The sequence below is a fragment of the Chenopodium album genome, chromosome 15 (genome assembly GCF_948465745.1).
Source record: "Chenopodium album chromosome 15, dcCheAlbu1.1, whole genome shotgun sequence".
NCBI lineage: Eukaryota > Viridiplantae > Streptophyta > Magnoliopsida > Caryophyllales > Amaranthaceae > Chenopodium > Chenopodium album.
In genome coordinates this window covers 15,758,708-15,778,461 of record NC_137848.1, presented here as the reverse complement: position 1 = coordinate 15,778,461, position 19,754 = coordinate 15,758,708, and the positions used below count along the sequence as shown (strand labels likewise).

General features: G+C 33.5%; 2 protein-coding genes across 6 annotated transcripts; both read right to left on the bottom strand.

The window, feature by feature from the left end:
* Positions 1-7,431: 7,431 nt before the first annotated feature.
* LOC145580903 (uncharacterized) lies at positions 7,432-7,917 on the bottom strand. The gene has a single exon (XM_081637986.1). It carries the CDS (start codon positions 7,915-7,917, stop codon positions 7,432-7,434), a length of 486 nt encoding a protein of 161 aa, XP_081494112.1.
* Positions 7,918-8,792: 875 nt separating this feature from the next.
* On the bottom strand, positions 8,793-16,889 carry LOC145582004 (2-succinylbenzoate--CoA ligase, chloroplastic/peroxisomal-like). Of its 5 annotated transcripts, none has more exons than XM_081639040.1 (11): positions 16,727-16,889; positions 16,311-16,541; positions 14,378-14,450; positions 13,616-13,769; positions 13,399-13,491; positions 12,501-12,598; positions 12,068-12,261; positions 11,014-11,141; positions 9,527-9,912; positions 9,144-9,358; positions 8,793-9,001 (listed from the first exon to the last, which is right to left on the bottom strand). In XM_081639040.1, exons 2-11 carry the CDS (start codon positions 16,508-16,510, stop codon positions 8,872-8,874), a joined length of 1,671 nt encoding a protein of 556 aa, XP_081495166.1. In that variant the 5' UTR covers positions 16,511-16,541; positions 16,727-16,889; the 3' UTR covers positions 8,793-8,871. The 5 variants fall into 5 exon arrangements, with proteins under 5 accessions (XP_081495166.1, XP_081495167.1, XP_081495169.1 ...); XM_081639041.1 differs by having other exon boundaries at positions 16,732-16,887; XM_081639043.1 differs by having other exon boundaries at positions 16,311-16,534; positions 16,732-16,887.
* Between the last annotated feature and the right edge of the window lie 2,865 nt (positions 16,890-19,754).

Sequence of the window (19,754 nt, the reverse complement as noted above, 5' to 3'; positions counted from 1 at the left end):
TTTGTTTATATTTGATTTTGAGTAGGAAATTTTTTTTTGGAATAATACGACATTTTATCGATTTTTCATCAAAAATAAAAACGACTAAATTGTCGATTAAGAGAACTAAGGGCCTGTTCATATTTACTGAACTGAGCTGAAATGAACTGATTGGAATTGCACTGAACTGAACTGATTGGAGCTGAACTGAACTGAGATGAAATGAATATTTTATGAGAGAGGGAAATTATGACCTAAACTGAACTGATTGAAACTGAACTGAAATTAAGTAAATGTGAACAGGCCCTAAAAGGAGTAGTCGAAGGAAGTTGATGATACCATTGCTAGTTTTTTGGGGGATTTGTTCTCTACTCGACTACTCCTCTACAAGTAACCCCGAAAAATATGGATGATGCGTTGACTGGTATCGAGGCTCTAGTTTTAGAGGATATGAATGATTTGTTTGATGCAGAAGCCAATGACGAAGAAATTCGTTCTGCTCTTTTTCAAATGCACCCAAATAAGGGTCTGTTCACTTCAGCTTAATTTCAGTTCAGTTCAGTTCAACTCCAATCAGTTCAATTCAGCTCCTAATTTCCTTCTCTCATAAAATATTCATTTCAGCTCAGCTCAGCTCAGTTCAATTCAGCTCCAATCAGTTCAGTTTAGTAAATGAGAACAGGCCCTAAGGCTTCTAGATTAGATGGAATGCATGTTGTATTTTTTCGAAAAAATTGAGGTATAGTTGGGAATAGGGGTGGCAATTCGGGTCAACAGGTCGGGTTCGGGTCAGATTTCGGGTCAATTTCGGGTTATTCTTAGAAACTATTAAAAATAGTTTAAAACTTAATATTATTATAAAATGTGAAATTTGGGTGAAATCGAGTCGAATTCGAGTTGTTTGGGTTCAAGTCGGGTCGGGTTCGGGTTTCTCTCGGTAACTTCGGGTCAGGTTACCGGGTCGAGGTCAGGGATTGCCAGCCCTAGTTGGGAAGGATGTATGTCATTTTGTTAAGGGGTGATGGAAGGGTGAGGCTGATTTGACTGACATTAATTCTACATGTATTGTTCTTATCCCAAAACGTAATAATCTGAAGAGAATGTTTGATTTTTGGCCTATAAGTTTATGTATTGTAGTATTGATTGTTTCAATTGAATAGAGTGCTTTTGTCCCAAAAAGACTTATTACGAATAATACTCTGGTTGCTTTTGAAATTTTCCATGTTATGAAGAGATAAAGTGAGCAAGGCATATGGTAGAATTGAATAATGTTTTTTCGGAGAATGATGATTAAAATGGGGTTTTGGATGAGTTGGGTTCAACGCATTATGAGTTGCTTGTCAAGCGTTAATTTCTCATTTAAGTATAATGGGGCAATCACTGGCTCTCTTATTTCGTACCATGGCCTTCGCCACCAGCTCTTTTATATATCATACGTCCCTTTTTTTTTTTTTTTTAAGGAAATCTCTTATGAGAATCCAAGTTGATCTTCAATATCAATGAATTTGGTTAATTTGGTGGCAAATTGGTAAATAAAATGATACTGTTCAGTATTTTAGCAATTAATTTGGAGAAAATACAAATTAATGTCCTATATTAACAAAACTTGTTAATATTAAGGTTACTTTTGTAAATTTATCAGCTACACCAAGGGTAATTTTGTAAATTTAATACCCGACCCCCTTTCTCTCCCCTCTATCACCACCACACAACAACTAGTACCACCTGCTGCACCACCGCACGTCCCTTAGCTTCGCCAACCGACCACCACACAATCACTAGCACCACCGGCCGACCCCCACTGAGCATTAGCACCACCATTCGACCGTCGCACCACCGCAATGAACACCACTAGCACGAGCGAATCTCTTTCCCTAAAGGGTTAGTATGACCCAATTTTAATAATTTGCTACTAGGGTGTCTTTTGTTTGGACGGCTGGCCGCCGATTTAGAGCCGCAAAGGTGGTCGATCTTGAGCATGGCCATGAGAGTGGAGGAAAGAGAAGGAAATTGTGGCCATGAGAATGGAGGAGAGAGAAGGAAATAATGTCATGTGTGGGGGAGGAGAGAGAAAAATTGGTGATATAAACATGTTTTTGTTAATATAGAATATTAACTGGGTTTGCCTCATTAATTTGCCGGCTGCACTTTTACTTTCAGCCACTTGCATGAATGCGACCTTTGTCTACCGTTTCTTACCACTTGGCTAAAGTAACGGCAAAAATGGATCGCAAATTTCTTGCTTCACCATTAATGGAGAAAGCTCACAAGTAGAAGGGAATTAAACTCACCTATCCCTTTAGGGTTAACCATACCATGTAATTCTCTCCTTTTTATTTAGGATTTTCGTTTAAATGGCCGCCGAAAATAGTGGAGTTGGTATCCGTGGAGACGAAGAAGGAGAATGTGTCGGTGTGCCAGTGTCCAATCCGAAATGGTGGTGTCTGGAATGGAAGAAGATGACGGTGGGTGGATGAAGGAAGAGGAAGAAGATGAAGATACGTGGAAAGGAGGAAGTTGATGACAAGAGGTGGATGGAAAAATGACGGAAGGAGGAAGAAGATGGAAAAAATGACAAAATTAACCTGCATTTTTGTTGATGAAATGACCAATTTACCCCTTGCTAAACATCTGGTTTGGCTCAATCTCTTAATTCGTATATACCATATAAATAAATAATGTATTAAAAATTAGTCAAACTTATTAAATTCATGATAATCTATAATATAACTAGCTTTTGGACCCGTTCTACGCACGGGTTATGCTTAAGTTATATATTTATTTGAAACTTTACAAATTATCTTGTCACAAAAAAAAAAAAACCCTTTTACAAATTATTTGAATGAATTTATTTTATCGTCTTTTGACATATTATAATATTTTATGAATTTATGGTAATAGACTAATAGTTGTAGAAAAAATGGCTTAAAATCATAAAATCATATCTCTATCGCATGATATATTAATCAACAATTTGTATAAAAAACTACTTTGTAAATACGAAACACTTATTATAATTTACAATTTTTACATCAAATGTGAAGACATTATATTCTTCTTTAGCTTTACCAATATATGTCTCTTATATTGCGCTTAATATCTTCAAAATTAAAGCCCCATGACACGCAAACAATGTCATTCTATGGAATTTCCATAGTATTCTTGCCACCTAAATATTTCCCTTTTCAATCATCATCCTCATTGTTGTAGAAATTTCACATAGAATTTTGAGAGATATACTAATTTTTTAGTTTTTGAAACTTAATGAGTGTGAAAAAATCTTTATTGAAAATTTGTATTTATATAAGAAGAGGGGGAAGATAAGGGGTCAAATTAAAGAAATAAATTATGAATGTGAATAAATTGAATTGATAGATGGAATAATGAGAAGAGGAGAAGGTTTAGGAAATTTAATTTGTTATTGAATTAAAATAAAGATTACAAAATATAAAAGTTATTGAGAAATAAAGGGGGAGATGAAGAGAGAATTTCTTTGAAAACATAAGGAGGGAGAATGAATAAAGAAAGGTGAGAAAGAATGATGACATGTGTCAATTTTGGTTTGTGTTTTTAAATACTAAGTATAGATTGTAGAGTAAGTGAATGAGAAGCCTTCAAAACCTCAATCCTCAATTCTCATGCACTCCCTTTATTTTTTATTTATTTATTATTTTTTTTTTTTTGCACTATCCTCTAAATAACTTCCATTTAAAAAAATAAGGGAAATTCTCTTTGGTAAACTCCAATTTTTTCATTTTCTAAGTGGTAAACATTCTTAAATTTTATTATCAATGGTAAACCTAATGACAGGGTAAAGTCGTATCCCCTAATCAAAAATAATTACCTAAATCCTCTAACTAAAGTAGATAGGGAAGTAGGGTCGAATCCACAGGGAAACTGGTCTTTCTACTCCTAGTTAATTAATATAATCTAAATTATTAAGGTAACCAATTTGTTGTTTTTAATATGAAACTATACTACGGAGATTAAGTTTAGGGAGAAAATCAATAATAAGAAGGCCTAGGGTCACAGGTTCACCAATAATTAATATTACAGGATAAAACATAACAATTAATAAATAACATTGCACAAATAACATGATTAACAGGCTCTCGCAATTTATTAATCAACATAGATCTAACAAGCTCTCGCAATTTACTAGATCTGAGTTCCTATTGAAAATAGCCTTTAATATTAAATTAACATCTGCTCGATTCATCAATTCAATATTGCTCAACATTCACAATCAAATTACATCTGCTCGATTCATAATCTAATTGCAAAGAATTAAAACAATTCAATAAGAAATTATCATGCAATATCAATAATCAATAATAACAAAGTATCCCTTCATATTAATTATGGATCCCCATAAACCCTAGAATTAAACTACTCAGACATAATTAAATCTAAAACATGTAAAGCAATTAAACAAGTCATGATAGAAGAAATAAAATAAATAACTGAGATTAAGGGAGAAGAAATAAAAGAGAAAGTAATACTAAGAGTTTAATTAAAAGGAGAGAGAAAAGTTAGAGAGATAAAGAGAGAAGAAAAACTAAACTAAAAAAAAGAAAACTAAAAACTAAAACTAACTAAAGAAAAAAACTTAGCTAATAACACCTAAGATATTCCCCCTCTAAAAGCTACGTACTCCATCCTTTTATAAGGATTGAAGAATCTTATCTTAATTATAAGATTAGGAAAAACTAATCCTAACCAAAATAAAACTCTTAACAAAACCCAAAGGAGCTAAATAAAAAGCTGCGGAAAATTGCATCTGAAGGTTGCCAAAATAATTGGGCCTTTAACAATGAAGCCCACTGACGAAGCTGGTAAATCAATTTGCGGCAACAAGCATGCCCGATCGGGCCCACCAGAAATCACGCCCAGCAATACTTGGTTCTTCGTTTGGGCCAGCAAATTTGGGCTGAAGTTTTCTTCTTCTTCTTAATTTATCTTGGACTTGCAACAAAAGTAGTACTCCAAACAAACCGAGCCCTTAATCACCGAACCAAATTTAATTAGCTCGACCTTGGGCTTCAAATACTCGTCATAAGGTACGATCATCTCTAAAATTTTCATAGTGGCTCAATAAGCTCAGGAATTGACATTAATCTGCAAATTCCTACAAAATAATACCAACTCTACAAAAACACTAGAAAACGTATATTAGTAATAAAAATAGCTCCGTAGAGCTCAAATAAGCACAAATATGACCGTGGGACAGGGAATAAATATATATATAAAATAGACTTATCACCTAAATTTTTTGTTACTCTTGATAAGAGTTATTTTAATGAAATTCCTTAACTATAGTTAGTTTTATTATTTTTTGAATAGTTAATTCATTATAATTATTTTATATAAAAAAAAAACCATATCCCTCCCCCACCCAGCCTAGCCACCAGCAGCCCCCCTACCCAGCGGCAGCCAAGCCCCTGACGGCGACGCCCAAGCTCCCCCTATCCTCGGCCGGCGACACTCAACCTCCCCCACACCCTCAGCCACCGTCGTCCAGTCTCCCCGCCCCACTTTCTCTCTTTCCTCCATCTCGACACATCCCCCACACCCTCAACCACCATCGTTCGCTAACCACCCCCCACCCTCAGCCACCGTCGTTGCTAACCACCCCCAAAAAACGGCCCTCTTCCTCGACGAGTCCCCTTCTCTTTCGCGCGGCCCGAAAACCTTAAACCCCACCTAAAAACCCGAATTCGATTTTCTGGATTTGGATGAACGAATTTGGGTTTTTTTTTGTGTTTTTGGGTTGGATTTTGGGTCGGAGAACAGAGGAGGGGGGTCGTCGGGGAAGGGGATCAGTTTTCGGGGTGGTTAGTGAGGTCGACGGTGGCTGAGTGGTTTCGAATGGGTTATAGTGGTTTTGGGGGGGGCGAAAAACAAGTGAAGGGTAGTTTGGGGGAGGGGAGTGGGCAGTTTTTGGGGAGGATTGGGGTGGAGCGAGAGTCGAGCTGGGGGGAAATGGGGAGAGGGTATGGTGGTCGGTGGGTGGAGCAGCGGGAATGGGAAAGGGGACATGGTGGCAGAGTTGGGGTTAAGGAGGAGTGCAGGGTGGCTGACGGGGGAGGGGCTACTGTGGGTGGGGTTTGCTTTTTTTTTTTTAGGTTTGATAAAAAAAAATATTTCTAAAATAAATGAAAAAAAAACTAACTAACTATGGTTAAATATCTAGTTAAAATTCATCATTAATGTTGTAATTGACTCAATATAAAAATTTAGGTTTACCATTGATAATAAAATTTAAGAACGTTTACCACTTAGAAAATGAAAAAGTTGGAGTTCACCAAAGAGAATTTCCCAAAAAATAAATAAATAAATAATCCAAATAACTTCCACTTCTACTATTTTTATTTTTTTTCCTATTTTTGTGCAACAAGCCAACAGTGTGACTGTTTGCAAAAGAACAAACCCCTATAATACTGACGGAGTAACCCTTATAACACTAATGGATAACAATTATAACGTTGAATGGCGGCCGAACGGGTAACCCTTATAATATTTACAGAGTAACTTTCATAATAGCTAGCTACACGAGTGTATCCAACCTCATATTAGAGTTGGTTACTACTCCGTATATCACAATCAACTTTACGTATTTAAAATATATATTTTTTATTAGATCTTTGTAATATCTTTCTATAAAATATATATCCCGTGCATTTTGCACGGGTACACTCTAGTTTTGAAAATTGACAACTAAAAAGTGGAAATAACTTTTTCTAGTTTCTTGTTTTTGATTTTTGTTTAAAAAAACGAAAGGTTGAAAACAAAAAACTTTTTTAAAACAAAAAACGATCAATAACAAGTCCTCTAGCGGTGTTTGTTTATTTTTTTTTATAAAAAAAAATAATTCGATTTTTATGGTGACATGGACAGTGTGCACTTAGAATTTGTTATATACTTCAAGGTGTACGTACACGGTACACCTGGGGTCATTTGCTCATTTAACCAACAAATGAGCAAATAATATTTTTACACATTTGTTGGTTGAATGAGCAAATGAGTTTGAGTATACGGTACACCCGGGTGTACTTAATCTTCTCTAATATAGTCATATACACTATGCAGGGAATATTAAGGAAAAAAATGGCATAATAATGGAATTTATAACTAATAATATCCATAAAAATCACTCAAAAGCCAATCGACACAAACACTCAAAAATATCATGTTGATTCCAAATCTTGAACTTACAATCTTGAGAGAAGACTTTACTATTTTTTTTTTTTTTTTTCCTACCCAAAAAAAAAAAATTCCAAATCTTGAACAATATATCAAACCACAGACATCAAAATATTCAAAATACAACAGATTTGATATTAAACATACTAAAAAAAAGTCATAAACACAAAAACAATCCCATTTTTATTTCTTATTTTTTTTACAACTATAGTAGTATATATGACCTGTTCTGTCAAACTAGCGGTAGGGTCAGCAGAGATCAGCCCTGAATTTTTTTCTGACAGCAATACACCCTTTTTGGTGGTCTCTAAAAATCTTGATTTCAGAACAATCTCTTAGATCTTCAAGACTAATATACTGTTGTTTAACCATCCTTGAAAAACTTCCTCCTGCATCATGTATCCATACATATGGCATACATGTTTCATCATAATGGTATGCATACCTCTTCACAACTATATTACCTTTCCCATTATCATCACCGTTATTTTGATCATTACCTTGAGGCATATAAGCTTTATAGATACTCTTGCTCTCGAGTCGCTTAGATGATCCCGGCTTCAACGTGTGTACCTTCCTGAGTATTGATCCTACCCTTATTTGCAACTCTATTGTCCTATCACTTAAGTTCCATACCCTTGTGCCTTGTCTCGAATCGCCATTGGTGTGATCTTGGCATGTGGAGATGCACTTTAGAAGAGCAAAAATGCTTGATTTGCTTGCTCTTTTAGGCATTGTGATTTTTGTTTGGTAGGACTAGAAATTATGCACTAACATTTTATCATATGATGAAAGAACTTCCAAAAGAAAAAGAGGAAGATAAACATGGTGAGTGTTATAATGATGTTTGTGTCACCTTTTTAGCTTTTGTCTTGAGTAAGATTGGAACAAACATATATACTTGCTTTAATGACCAAATAAGAAAGTGACTATATGATCTAATTTTATGAAGGATTAAAGGTAATGTACCATACAGTTGGTACAACTTGGTAATTCAAGCTTCAAGGAGAAGATGACCTTTAGACAGCTCTAATTTTGGCTTTTTTGTTGATAATTGTAGAAATTTCTTAAGGATAGATAACTTTTTTCTTTCATCATATTTATGGACAGAAAGATGTTGAAACAAGCATAGGATATGCATGCGTAGTTGCATACCCATTGGGAGAATAATATGATGCTGTAAACTCGTAATTATATTATTTAGAACTAACCTTGTTCTTTTTGTTTGTCTCATTTGAAATACATTAAATTCAGGTCTCAAGATTTACATGGTAATTCTTTCACTATTAATCAAGTAAGCCCCTTTATTTTTTAATTCACTACGAGACTTTTATTCAGACGGGGGAGTAAAATACAATAGTATGAAACAGAAAATTTCTTTATAAATATCTGTTGTAATAGCGAAAGAGCATATTTTAGTTTAGAATATTGTTATTATCTCTTCCTATAATTGTTTGTTTCTCTTTGTCAAACTAATTTAACAAAAACTCAACATTCTACCAAATAAAAAATTAAGAATCTGGCGGTCTGTAAAGAGCACACAATCAACTTTTCAGTACTCTATAAAGACTACCAGGAAAAAAAAAAAAAAAAAAAAAAAAACTGTAAAGAATATAAAATAACTATACCTTGAATGAAAAAATGTTATGTAAAATGTTGTTAAAAATGAAGTCGTATTTAACAATTGCGTTAAAGATTAGAAAGTAAAGGTTGTAAACGCAATTTAGCCTCTGCCTCAACTTGGTCTCTTTTAATTTTTCCGGTGCTTGTAAGGGGGAAAGGCTTCCTCCAAACCATAAAAGCTTTTGGTATCTTAAACCTACAAGCATAATATTACAGAAAATTGTCAGTCAACAAAAAAATATAATCACTCCCAAGGAAAATTGTACAGACAGGGATTCTGTTTTCATTTGTTTCAGAAAGTGGGAGACGAGAGGAGAGGGACAGGATTAGAAAAAGACCCGGTCAAGCTTTTCTGTCGACAATAATCCTTGAGCATGCTGGTTGATAAGTGACATTCCACATTGCTTGGCAACTCACCAACCTTCAAGTCAGTCCATATCCAGCTTTCTCTAATTTGAATACTAGCAACAACCATTTCACCTAAGTGTGGATGTGGGAGTCCAATGACAACCACAGTTGTAATTGCAGGATGTTGTGACAACACAACCTCCACCTGTGTCACCAATGTAGTAACAATATAAGGCCAACAACATTAGCTGGGAGAGGGGACAAGACGTACAACCCTTCTGTTTGTAATTGTAACACAACAAAGAAACAATTCATTCCTGGATATTCCACTGCAAAAGCAAAACCAATAATAGAGATTAATGGTTTTCCTTACCTCTTCAGGATACACATTCTCCCCGCCACTTTTGATACGACAATTTCTACGACCAACAAGCCACAGGTTGCCATGAGCATCAATGTGTCCACTATCACCAGTGTCAAACCAATTTGCTCCGGAGTCAATTACTGCAGCACTAATTTGACTCCAATAGCGCATCATAACATGAGGTCCCCGAGTCATAATTCTCCCCACATGAGTAGATTCCTCTTTTATTATCAGTATCTCGACATGAGGTGCTGGCTTCCCAACACAGATACCTCCTGCTGGGTGCACAGAGTTGGAAATAATTCCACTTGTTTTCTTTGGGTGCTGGTTTGAATTATTAACAGTTGGATCATGGATGGTGATGAAGGTGAGAGAAGAACAGGTCTCTGTCATGCCTGCAGTCAATATCAGAAATAAGAAGAGGGTTTACCAAAAAAGCAAATGTAAAAAGTGGGGCAGATCAATTTTATACTCATTTGCACGAGTACACAAACATTAGATGTGTAAAGATAGAACTAATTCTTATTGTGAAAGAAATCAGTTCTCTGTAGTTTGGCGAATTATCAATTGTTCTCCTAAAATCAAGTGCAAATATATTGTCACGGCGCTATTAATCGAACTTCATTCCAGGTTTTTAATTACTGACAGGATTTTTGTTCAAGCTTCACTGAATACCTAAAAGTCCTTATGCTGGATCTGAAGGGCAAGCCAGTATAAAAGGTGGAGTAAGCTAAAGGTTAAAAAGCTCAACTAAGCTTAAGAAGTCCAAGTTGTACCAACTATTAGAAAAATGGATGGAAGTTCATGTACATAATTGAAAATTAGCCTTTTGGTATGAACTAAGAACAATGTCATTTAACTTGAGCAAAAGCAGTGGAATCAATACAACAGTCACCCACGTACAGTATCCCCCCACGGCCCCACCCCCAACCCCACCCCGCCTAAAAGGATTACATATTGCGGCATGAATGTCTAACCCATATTGATCAACACACGCTTATTCAAGTCAATGCTAAGTATTAACACCAAAATAACACTACATGTCTACATTTTTGCAACATAGCACACAGATAATCATGGCAATATATGGCCTAGACAGCTGGACTTGAAAACAAAGTTGGTGTGTTACCAAATATTTTGCAAATGGAACATGGAATATCAATCCAAAATCCGCATTCACTTGAGTGTAACCCATAAATTTCTATGCCAATAACATGTTGACCCACCGGATTAGTAAACCAACATATGATATAATAGAGGGCATAGCAACAGAGTCTCACATATACATATGCTTCAAATCTTACATAATAGTATTGTGGTACATACCTAAACTTCCCCACTTTGAGGAGGGATGCATAAGACAGCTATAGTAATTTTTAAAAAAAGGAGCCAGAAATTTCCAGACATGTTTTTTCCTCAGTGACCAAGAACGTTGCTTGAATTAAATCTAGAGTAAATACAAGAAAACCATTGAAAATAAGACAAGCGGTAAGTACCATAAGCAGATAGAAGCTTGGCTGTTGGAAAACATCTTATAGCATCTTCAACAAGTTGGATAGAAAGACTCCCACCACCATTCAATATTTTCTTTACACTTAGATCCAATTTCCTTGATTCATTGTGCCTAGAAAAGGAAATATGTAAAACAAATTGATAGCACAAATAGTAAAATATAGTAGATGCCAACTAGTTTAATTATTAAAAGTCTTAGGGGTGGTACCTAAAGCCTATCATCAAATCTTGTTTAATATACACAAAAATGAAAAATGAAAAACCCAACTTTCATAAATAAAAAAAAAAAAAAAAAAAAAAAAAAAAAAAAAAAAAGAAGTTAGCATTCCAATTATGATGTTTGTCAAAGGTCTCTTATCATATTTATGTGAGGCCCTTCAGACACCTAAACATTTTACATTTGAAGGTATAACGGTGTAATTTTGGTGACAAAGTGAATTTATGATCATTTCAAGGGAACATATGTAATTTTACTCGAAACATTAAGACCTTAGCTGTGTTGCAGAAGAGAGTGACTCCTGCAGCATACTAACCTTTTTCTAGTCAAGATTGAATAAAAGGAACCAAGCTTTGACGTACATTCAAGGTTCAGTGATAGGCATTGGTTATTGTAATGGTGTGAGGGGTTTCCCCGTCTTCCATGAATATGTACTACTCGTCTACTCCCTGAGGAGCCTTAGCATTACTATTCAAATTATAGTGTACACAGAAACCCTACTTTGCAAACATACACTATGCTAATTGTGGGAATCAAGATTGTATCTTTTACTTGTATTTTCATTGATTCCCACAAATCCCACCCCAAAAAAAGGGTATCATGGAAAGTGAGAAACTTCTAAGAATTGATTTTTCACACAAAAGTTACTACCACTGAAATCAGGAGTAAGATAATGCATCAACTAGCACTCCTTACCAATCACCAAAGAGAGGAGCAACTTTAGAAACCAATTAGTGACGATCACGTGTTTTACTCTATGCATACTTCACTCAATTTTTAATAGGAAAAAAAAGGGTCAATTACATGTAATCTGAAAGTACCTTATCATAAAAACCAGAGAAGCTAGCATTGTTGGGACAGTTATCAATGAAGTCACATGATATTCCTCTATAGCTTTCACAGCCATTTTAACTTCAAACTTGGGTAACAATACATGACATCCTCCTACCATTAGCATAGCCAAGCATGAGGATATCCCACCTATGTGGCACAGTGGGGCAGTATGCAAATATACCTAAGAAAAAGAAGAACAAAATTTAAAAAGATCATCAATGTTTTTCTTTCTTTTCAATTTCATTTCAAGGTACCAATAAAGGTCTTAAATATGGTAAATGGAATCATGCATTCTTCAACAAATATCTTGCTCTTTTCTATGCCACAAGAAGGAGGGGAGAGTACCTTTTGCTTTCATATTCTTGCAATCTCATGATAAAATTAAATTACAAAATACAAGGACCATGGAAAGAGACTTACATCGTCTTCTGTGTAACCCACAATAGCAATTTTTGCCAAGGATTGCACTATTAATGAACCATGGCTTATGGTAGCTCCTTTTGGTTTGCCAGTAGACCCTATAAAGAAGAAAGTATTTAAACTGATTTAGAATGCTAAAAAAGAATCAAATGTAAACAGAATGCTAAAAGTTGAGTTGTTACCATCTAAAATTTAAAAAAAAATGTAGGTTGTGTAAATTCACATAATAATATAATAACAGATGAAAAATCACCTTTAAAAATATGTGATATAGTGTAAGGACTAGCTATACCTTTCAATGGAGGTGGGGAAATCTTGATATGGGAAAAGGTTGTTTTGTGAAAGGTGGGAATGGAATTTGATGTGGGGAGAGGTTGTGATTTTGGCAAGGCCGTAACTAGTACATGTATTACAGAATTTCTATGTCATACGTGTATGTAACTTGGTCTTTTATGATAGCATAAGGCTCTCACATAACTTGCTGTGATTAATCTGAAACTCAGTACCTCACTGAAATACTTTTTAGGTTTATGAAGGTGCATTTTAATAGAGGAAATTGAATAGCTTATACAATTATAAGGCATTAGCATGAGTAGGGCCTAAGCATGATTATCTTTTTCATATCTAATTAATATACATATATAGAAAATTCATACGGACAAAGATAATCAGTCTATTGATGAGCTTTACAGCAATGGGGGGTTTGAATTGGAGATACAAAACGTCAATACTATTCCATGTTATGAGAATACTGCAATTACAAGTCTAAGGTTGTTCCTACTTTGCATGTACATCATAACTAATATATACGCATTAACTTTAGTATGGAACTAATTTAATTCCCCTATGTTTACAAGTTCATATGTCAGAAAATTAGAAGATTGGAGCACAATAGTACCTGAAGTGAAACATATAATAACTACATCTTCAGGTGCCCAACAATATTTGATAGATTGAAGATTTAGGGACAGCCCCTCAAATTTTTGTACACCTGACATAGTATTACAGGATGAAGGATAAAAGTTGTCAGACATGATCATTGGCGATGCCACTTCACACACAAATCCCAATGTAGCTATAAAAGTCAAGCATGGATTTGGAGCCAGCTTTCATACCATTTGAACTCCAATAATGAAATCCAATATTAACATGCCATCTTGGACGAAACATGGTACTATTTTGCAATTCCGACAACCATGTGCAACAATTATCGGTGACAATCATTGCTGGTTGGATAACTTCCAGCGCCACTTTTGACTCCTCCAAGCTCTGGTGGTTAAAAAATTATTGAAGCTATCAAAATAGACCGTATAATAGATATTGCTTCAAATTGTTGAAGATGCTAATATATCATATGCCATTTACGCCATCTAATAAACGAAACAGTCAGTCAGCATATAGTTTCACAAATTTCTGAATTCCAAACTCCGCAGACCTTAGATTGTAAACCTCACTTATACCACCAAACTTATTTTACACAAACAAGCATATGTTAAAAACATATCCTCACATAATTTGCAATCAGTTTATACTTTCAAAACTAAAACTAAGTAACAGAAACTGTTAGCCTTATAATGGTGTAATATCTGACATTAGTGGTACAGAATGCTAAAGAAGAAACAGGTCTATTCAAAGCTAACAATGGAACCAAACCCTTATGGCTCCTACCACCTTGAAACTCAGGAATATTTTCTGTTCCAAATTGGTGAACTAAGAAGTCATCTGATTACACTTAATAGCCATGAAAGATTAATAAAATTGAAGAGTAACAATGCTACTCCTAATGCACAACTGTCTGCCTTTAATTAAATTAATTCACAATTCATCTTATGAAAGAAGAAATAATCAAAGGACAAAAACTAAAACATTATACGTACCCAGCGATAATTTAGAGGAGCGATAATCCCCCCTATATATGCAACAGCAAGCAGCCATTCCAGATACCAATCACTAAACAGTCACAAGAACACCACGCAATTTAGAAAACTAGCCACAAACCACAGACTTGTTAACTCGTACACGTATTTTGTTCCGAAATACTTTTTTTGAAACAATTGTTCCTAAATACTTGTAACACTAGATTTTGCATGTAGTTTTATGAAAGGTTATGTTTAGTTCATGGAAATGAATCTTTAATTGATTGTGAAACAATAAAATAATGTCTTGTGATGTTGACCCGATTTTCACTTTTTTGGAAACAATAAATTTAGGTAAAGTTAAATAAGGGTTATCCAACTTTAAATTACAATTATAATACAAGTAAATCTTAATAAGGTACCCTCTCCACCCTTTTATTAGAGTTTACTATTCCGTTTTTGGCAAATCAAAATTAAAGTCCCATTGTTAGAATCTTTTTCTTTTTAATGAGTGGTTTTTTTACAATTTTAACCTCATTCTCCTAATTTAATCCCCAGATTATTCTCAATTTTTACTAATTTTTTGTGCCAAATATTTTTAATCCTTAATTTTTACTGATTTTTTGTACCAAATATTTATGAGCACACCATTTATTCTCTTTTTTCTTTTTCTCTCACTTTTGTTATTTAACGTACTTTGATACTTCCAATCAATGGTTTAAGAAATCTAGAAAAACCTTAATTCCTGTGAAAAATGAGAAACGAGACTCTATTAAAAGGACGGACGGAGTATAATAAGTTTAAAATATTAAAAAGGGAAATTCCCATTGGTACACCCGTGGTTTTGACTTTTCCCATTGATACACTCTAAAATTTTTGTCTTCCCATCGGTACACCCATGGTTTAGTTTTTTTCCCAACCGTGACTAACACCGTTAAAAAGTATTTCATTAAGTTAAAATAATTAAGGAAAAGACTATAATACCCCTTTTAAATATCTAATGTCTCGATTTGCGTGTCGAAAATTGTTCGGTTAAAGTTTTGGAAGTCATGTTAGTCCTTAAGGATCCACACCTCGAAATTAGCAAAAAAAAAATAACGCAAATGTCTCATGTGCGTGTCAAAAAAGTCTCGGTTTGCGTGCTATTATTTTTTTGTGATAGTAATTGTTCGATTAATGTTTTAGGGGTCATTTTGATTCTTTAAGGGACTAAATCGAACTCGAAATTGTCAAAAAATTAACGAAAATGTCTCGTTTTGCGTGTCATGACCAAACAAAAAAGAAATATCATGACGTGCAAAATGAGATATTTTTGTTAGTTTTTTGACAATTTCGAGTTTGATTTAGACCCATAAAGAATCAAAATGACTCCTAAAACCTTAACCGAACAATTATTATCACAAAAAAGTAATGACACGCAAATCGAGACATTTGCGTTTTTTTTTTTGCTAATTTCGAGGTTAATTTGGATCCTTAACGACTAAGACTCCCAAAACTTTAACTGATCAATTTTCGACACGCAAATCGAGACATTAAATGTTTAAAAGGGGTATTATAGTCTTTTCCTTAATTATTTTAACTTAATGAAATATTTTTTAACGGTGTTAGTCACGGTTGGGAAAAAGACCAAACCATGGGTGTACCGATGGGAAGGCAAAAATTTTGGAATGCATCAATGGGAAAAGTCAAAACCACGGATGTACCAATGGGAATTTCCCAATTAAAAATCAGGTGAATGGAAAACGACCTCTTATACTAACGCCTAATTAAAATAAGTGTTGTAAAATATTGTTGCAAATACGTAAAGCAAAGGTTGTATATAAACAACAAATGATGTTGGAATTATATTTTTAAGTCGTATGTTAACAAACGTACACAGTCGAAATGGATAAGACATCATGAACGGGGGAGGAACATGGATGACAAATAAAAATGACATGAAATGAAAAGAAACCTGTTGAAAGCACAAATTGCAACAATGTGACCACGGCAAAGACCCAATTGGCAGAACTTATGAGCAAGACTCAACACATTTTCTACAAACTGCTCCCCTGACTTCCGTCTTTCGTCGGCAATAGTCACCGTTGAATCACGCCGCAGAGTTAGAAGGCGGGTTAAACATTGGCAAATGTGGGCTTTAGACCACTCGCCCATGTTTCTCTACCCCGTCGCTTTGAACTGAAACCTATTAATCAAGTCACTAATTAGCTTGATAATATTTTTTTTTTTTTGAAGAACCGATTAGCTTGATAATATTATAAATTAATGAAAAAATTGAACCAAAAAATGAAACCCAGTACCAGAAATTGTGTACTATATGAGGTTGTATTGATAAACTGAAAGAATTAAGAAAAGGGGGAGAGTAATAACTTAACTGAGCTTCAATGGTGGCCGAAGCTCTACGATTGAGTGGTATGACTGCTGATAAATGATTGAATATGAAACATAGTTGTATTGACTTGCGAGTGAGAAGGAAAGGTGTGAATAGACTGATAATGATGATAGAGTAAAGCTTATCAATTTGATTTGTGGTACAGTGGTACTACTTCATTCTATTTGGTATCTAGCGGGAAATAGGTACAATATACGAAGTACTTGTAGATATTGGCCCCGTTACGTTGTACTCCGTATAATTTATTACTCCGTTTCATATATTTATTATATTTATTTATTGTGGAGTATGGCGTAATTTGTATTCCACCGTCTATATAATGTTGTAGAATTACACGTTAATGAATTTAATAAGATCCTCATTAATTGTTAATGCTTATGAAATACTCTATAATAATTGAGGATGAATTATTAAGGATGTGGTGAGCTAATTGAGTAAAATTAAATTAGTCGATTTGACATAATACCCTCTAGGTTTATTCTTGAGAGGTTGTTTTTCGAGTTTTTGTTAGGGTTTTCCCAGTTTTTTGGGTTTTCTTTCAATCTTCTCCCTTCTCCCTTTTTTTTCTCCTTCATCCTTCTCTCCTTGATCTCCCTCGTGAATATTGGTAGGGGCTACCACGGGTTATTTGATCAGTGGTAAGCCCCAAAATCCCTTTTTAATTGCTTATAATAATATATCCTATCCTTATAATGATCTTGATCGGTGTAGATGATTTCTCTTTTGCCATCGAAAGTTTTAATTTGTTGTTGGTGGTTCGTATGGCGTTGAATCGATTGTCATATCAACGACTACAATTAATTTGTTCAATTCAAAAACCACCAAAGATCGCAAAGGCCCCCTTGTAGAAGAAGGCTGCAGAGGACAGCGATTTAAGAGATGAGGGTATTCATTAATGTCAATGCTCACTCGCGATCGTAGTTTTACAGAATTACTATTGTTATTTGATTCAATTTTCATTTTATTAATTGTTTCTAATCTCTTTTGTAGATGTTGTATGGTTCTTATTAATGAATTGATCTTCCCTTCAAAAAAAAAATTAGTCAATTTGATATATTTTAGCAAATTGGACAATACAATAAGCTAATTGAAGCGTTTGGTGGTTAGCTGATTCCACCCAAAATAACTTTTTTTTCAATAAGTTGCTTAAATAAGTTTTTCCAAGTAATTTAAAGTGAAACAACAATATATAGTATATATTTTCTAAAGTGGAGTTGTTTCTAGAGGAAATTTCTCCTCCTAAGGCCCTGTTCACTTAACCTTAAAAAAATAATATTCAGTAAAATTGATTTCACTTTAGTAAAATTAATTTCAGTTCAGCAAAAATAATTTCTGTTCACCAAAATAATTTCAGTTCAGGAAAAATGAGTAAACTTAAAGAAGAAATATAATAAAAAAAATCAGTAAAAATAAATAAATTCTATTCAGCAAAATTAATTTCAATTTAGTAAAATTAATTTCAGTTTAGTAAAAATAATTTAAATTCAGCAAAAATTATTTCAGTTAAGTAAAAATAATTTAAGTTCAGCAAAAATAAGGTGAAATAAACGAGGCCTAAACCCCCTTTTTTTTTGGCAAATTTCATTATATTATGAGAATAACAAATTTAGTATATGTTCTCAAAATACATTTATGACAACATTTTAATCTACTCCATAAACTTTAAAAAACTACGGAGTATATTGTACAAGTATTTTAAACACTTGTTAACCAGTATTATTACCATATTTGTATAATTTTTTTTTTGAAGGGTACCATATTTATAAAATGAATCAATAAATCATCAATCAACAAATCAATAAATCTTCTATAACTAATACTAAAGTAGCAACCGCTTACAACATCCTTTCCTAAAACTAGATACATGTCAGATCATCATTAAAAAATTTCCCTCCAAAACTATAAATGATGTCATCATGATTTTTTATTTGATTTAATTAAAATTCTGATAAGCTATTTCATTATTAGTATCAATTTTCGAAAATAGTCTATCCACCTTATAATAATAATTTAATTTTTCTTCCTCGAGTAGCCCTTTTATTATTCAATTTTTATATGAACTCTAAATTTTATTTTTAATATTTGATGCATTATTTATTTCGGGATTTTTGTTTTTAATTTTGGTATGAAAAAATAAACAAATTTTTTAAAAATTTATTTGTTCCAATCGTGCATCGCACGAGACTAATCTAGTCTAGTTAATACTAAAACAGACACCGGGAGTGACACGTGTCACATCCTTGTGCTGTTTTTTCCCTCCAAAACCCCCTTCCCTTTTTAACCAAATTTTTTTTTTTGTAAATATTTAATACAATTATAATAATATCATTCCAAATCTTTTATATCATCTTTATGACAAAAATATTAATTTTTATTTAATTTTCATTATTCTTCTATACATATTTACCTAAAATATTATTTCAACTCCTTTTTAATTATCTGATAAACGAAGTAATATTAGATTTTGCTAAAAAAAGTAATACTCTGTAATAAAATTGATTCATAATGTTGATATTAAAGAAATTACTTTAAAGTATCACTTTTATTTGTTAGTTATAATTATTTTTTTACAAAAAAAATTACACTTACTGTGCATGGGGCCTAAACTAGTTATTATTAATATCAAAATCTGAGCATAGTTTGGGAACTATCGGTTTTTTTTTTTTTTTTTTTTTTTTTGTAATAAATAATCCTTCATAACAAAATAGGAGTATATCAATATCCCTATTGGTCCTTTTGCATACTCAAACAAGTTAAAGCAAGTAACTATTTACCAACTTCTTTTATACAATAGACTAATATTACCAATTAGTTAATTAAGTCAATATTATCTATCACGATCATTTTTAACTTTCAACTATGCACCAAATACTGCCATAGTTATTTTTATTTTTATTTTTTTCCTTCTGGAGAGAAAGAAGAAGATAAAAACCTTTTAAACTTCAACCACAAAAATACATACTTCTTCTATTTCTTTTATCACATATGTGTGCATAAATTGAATCC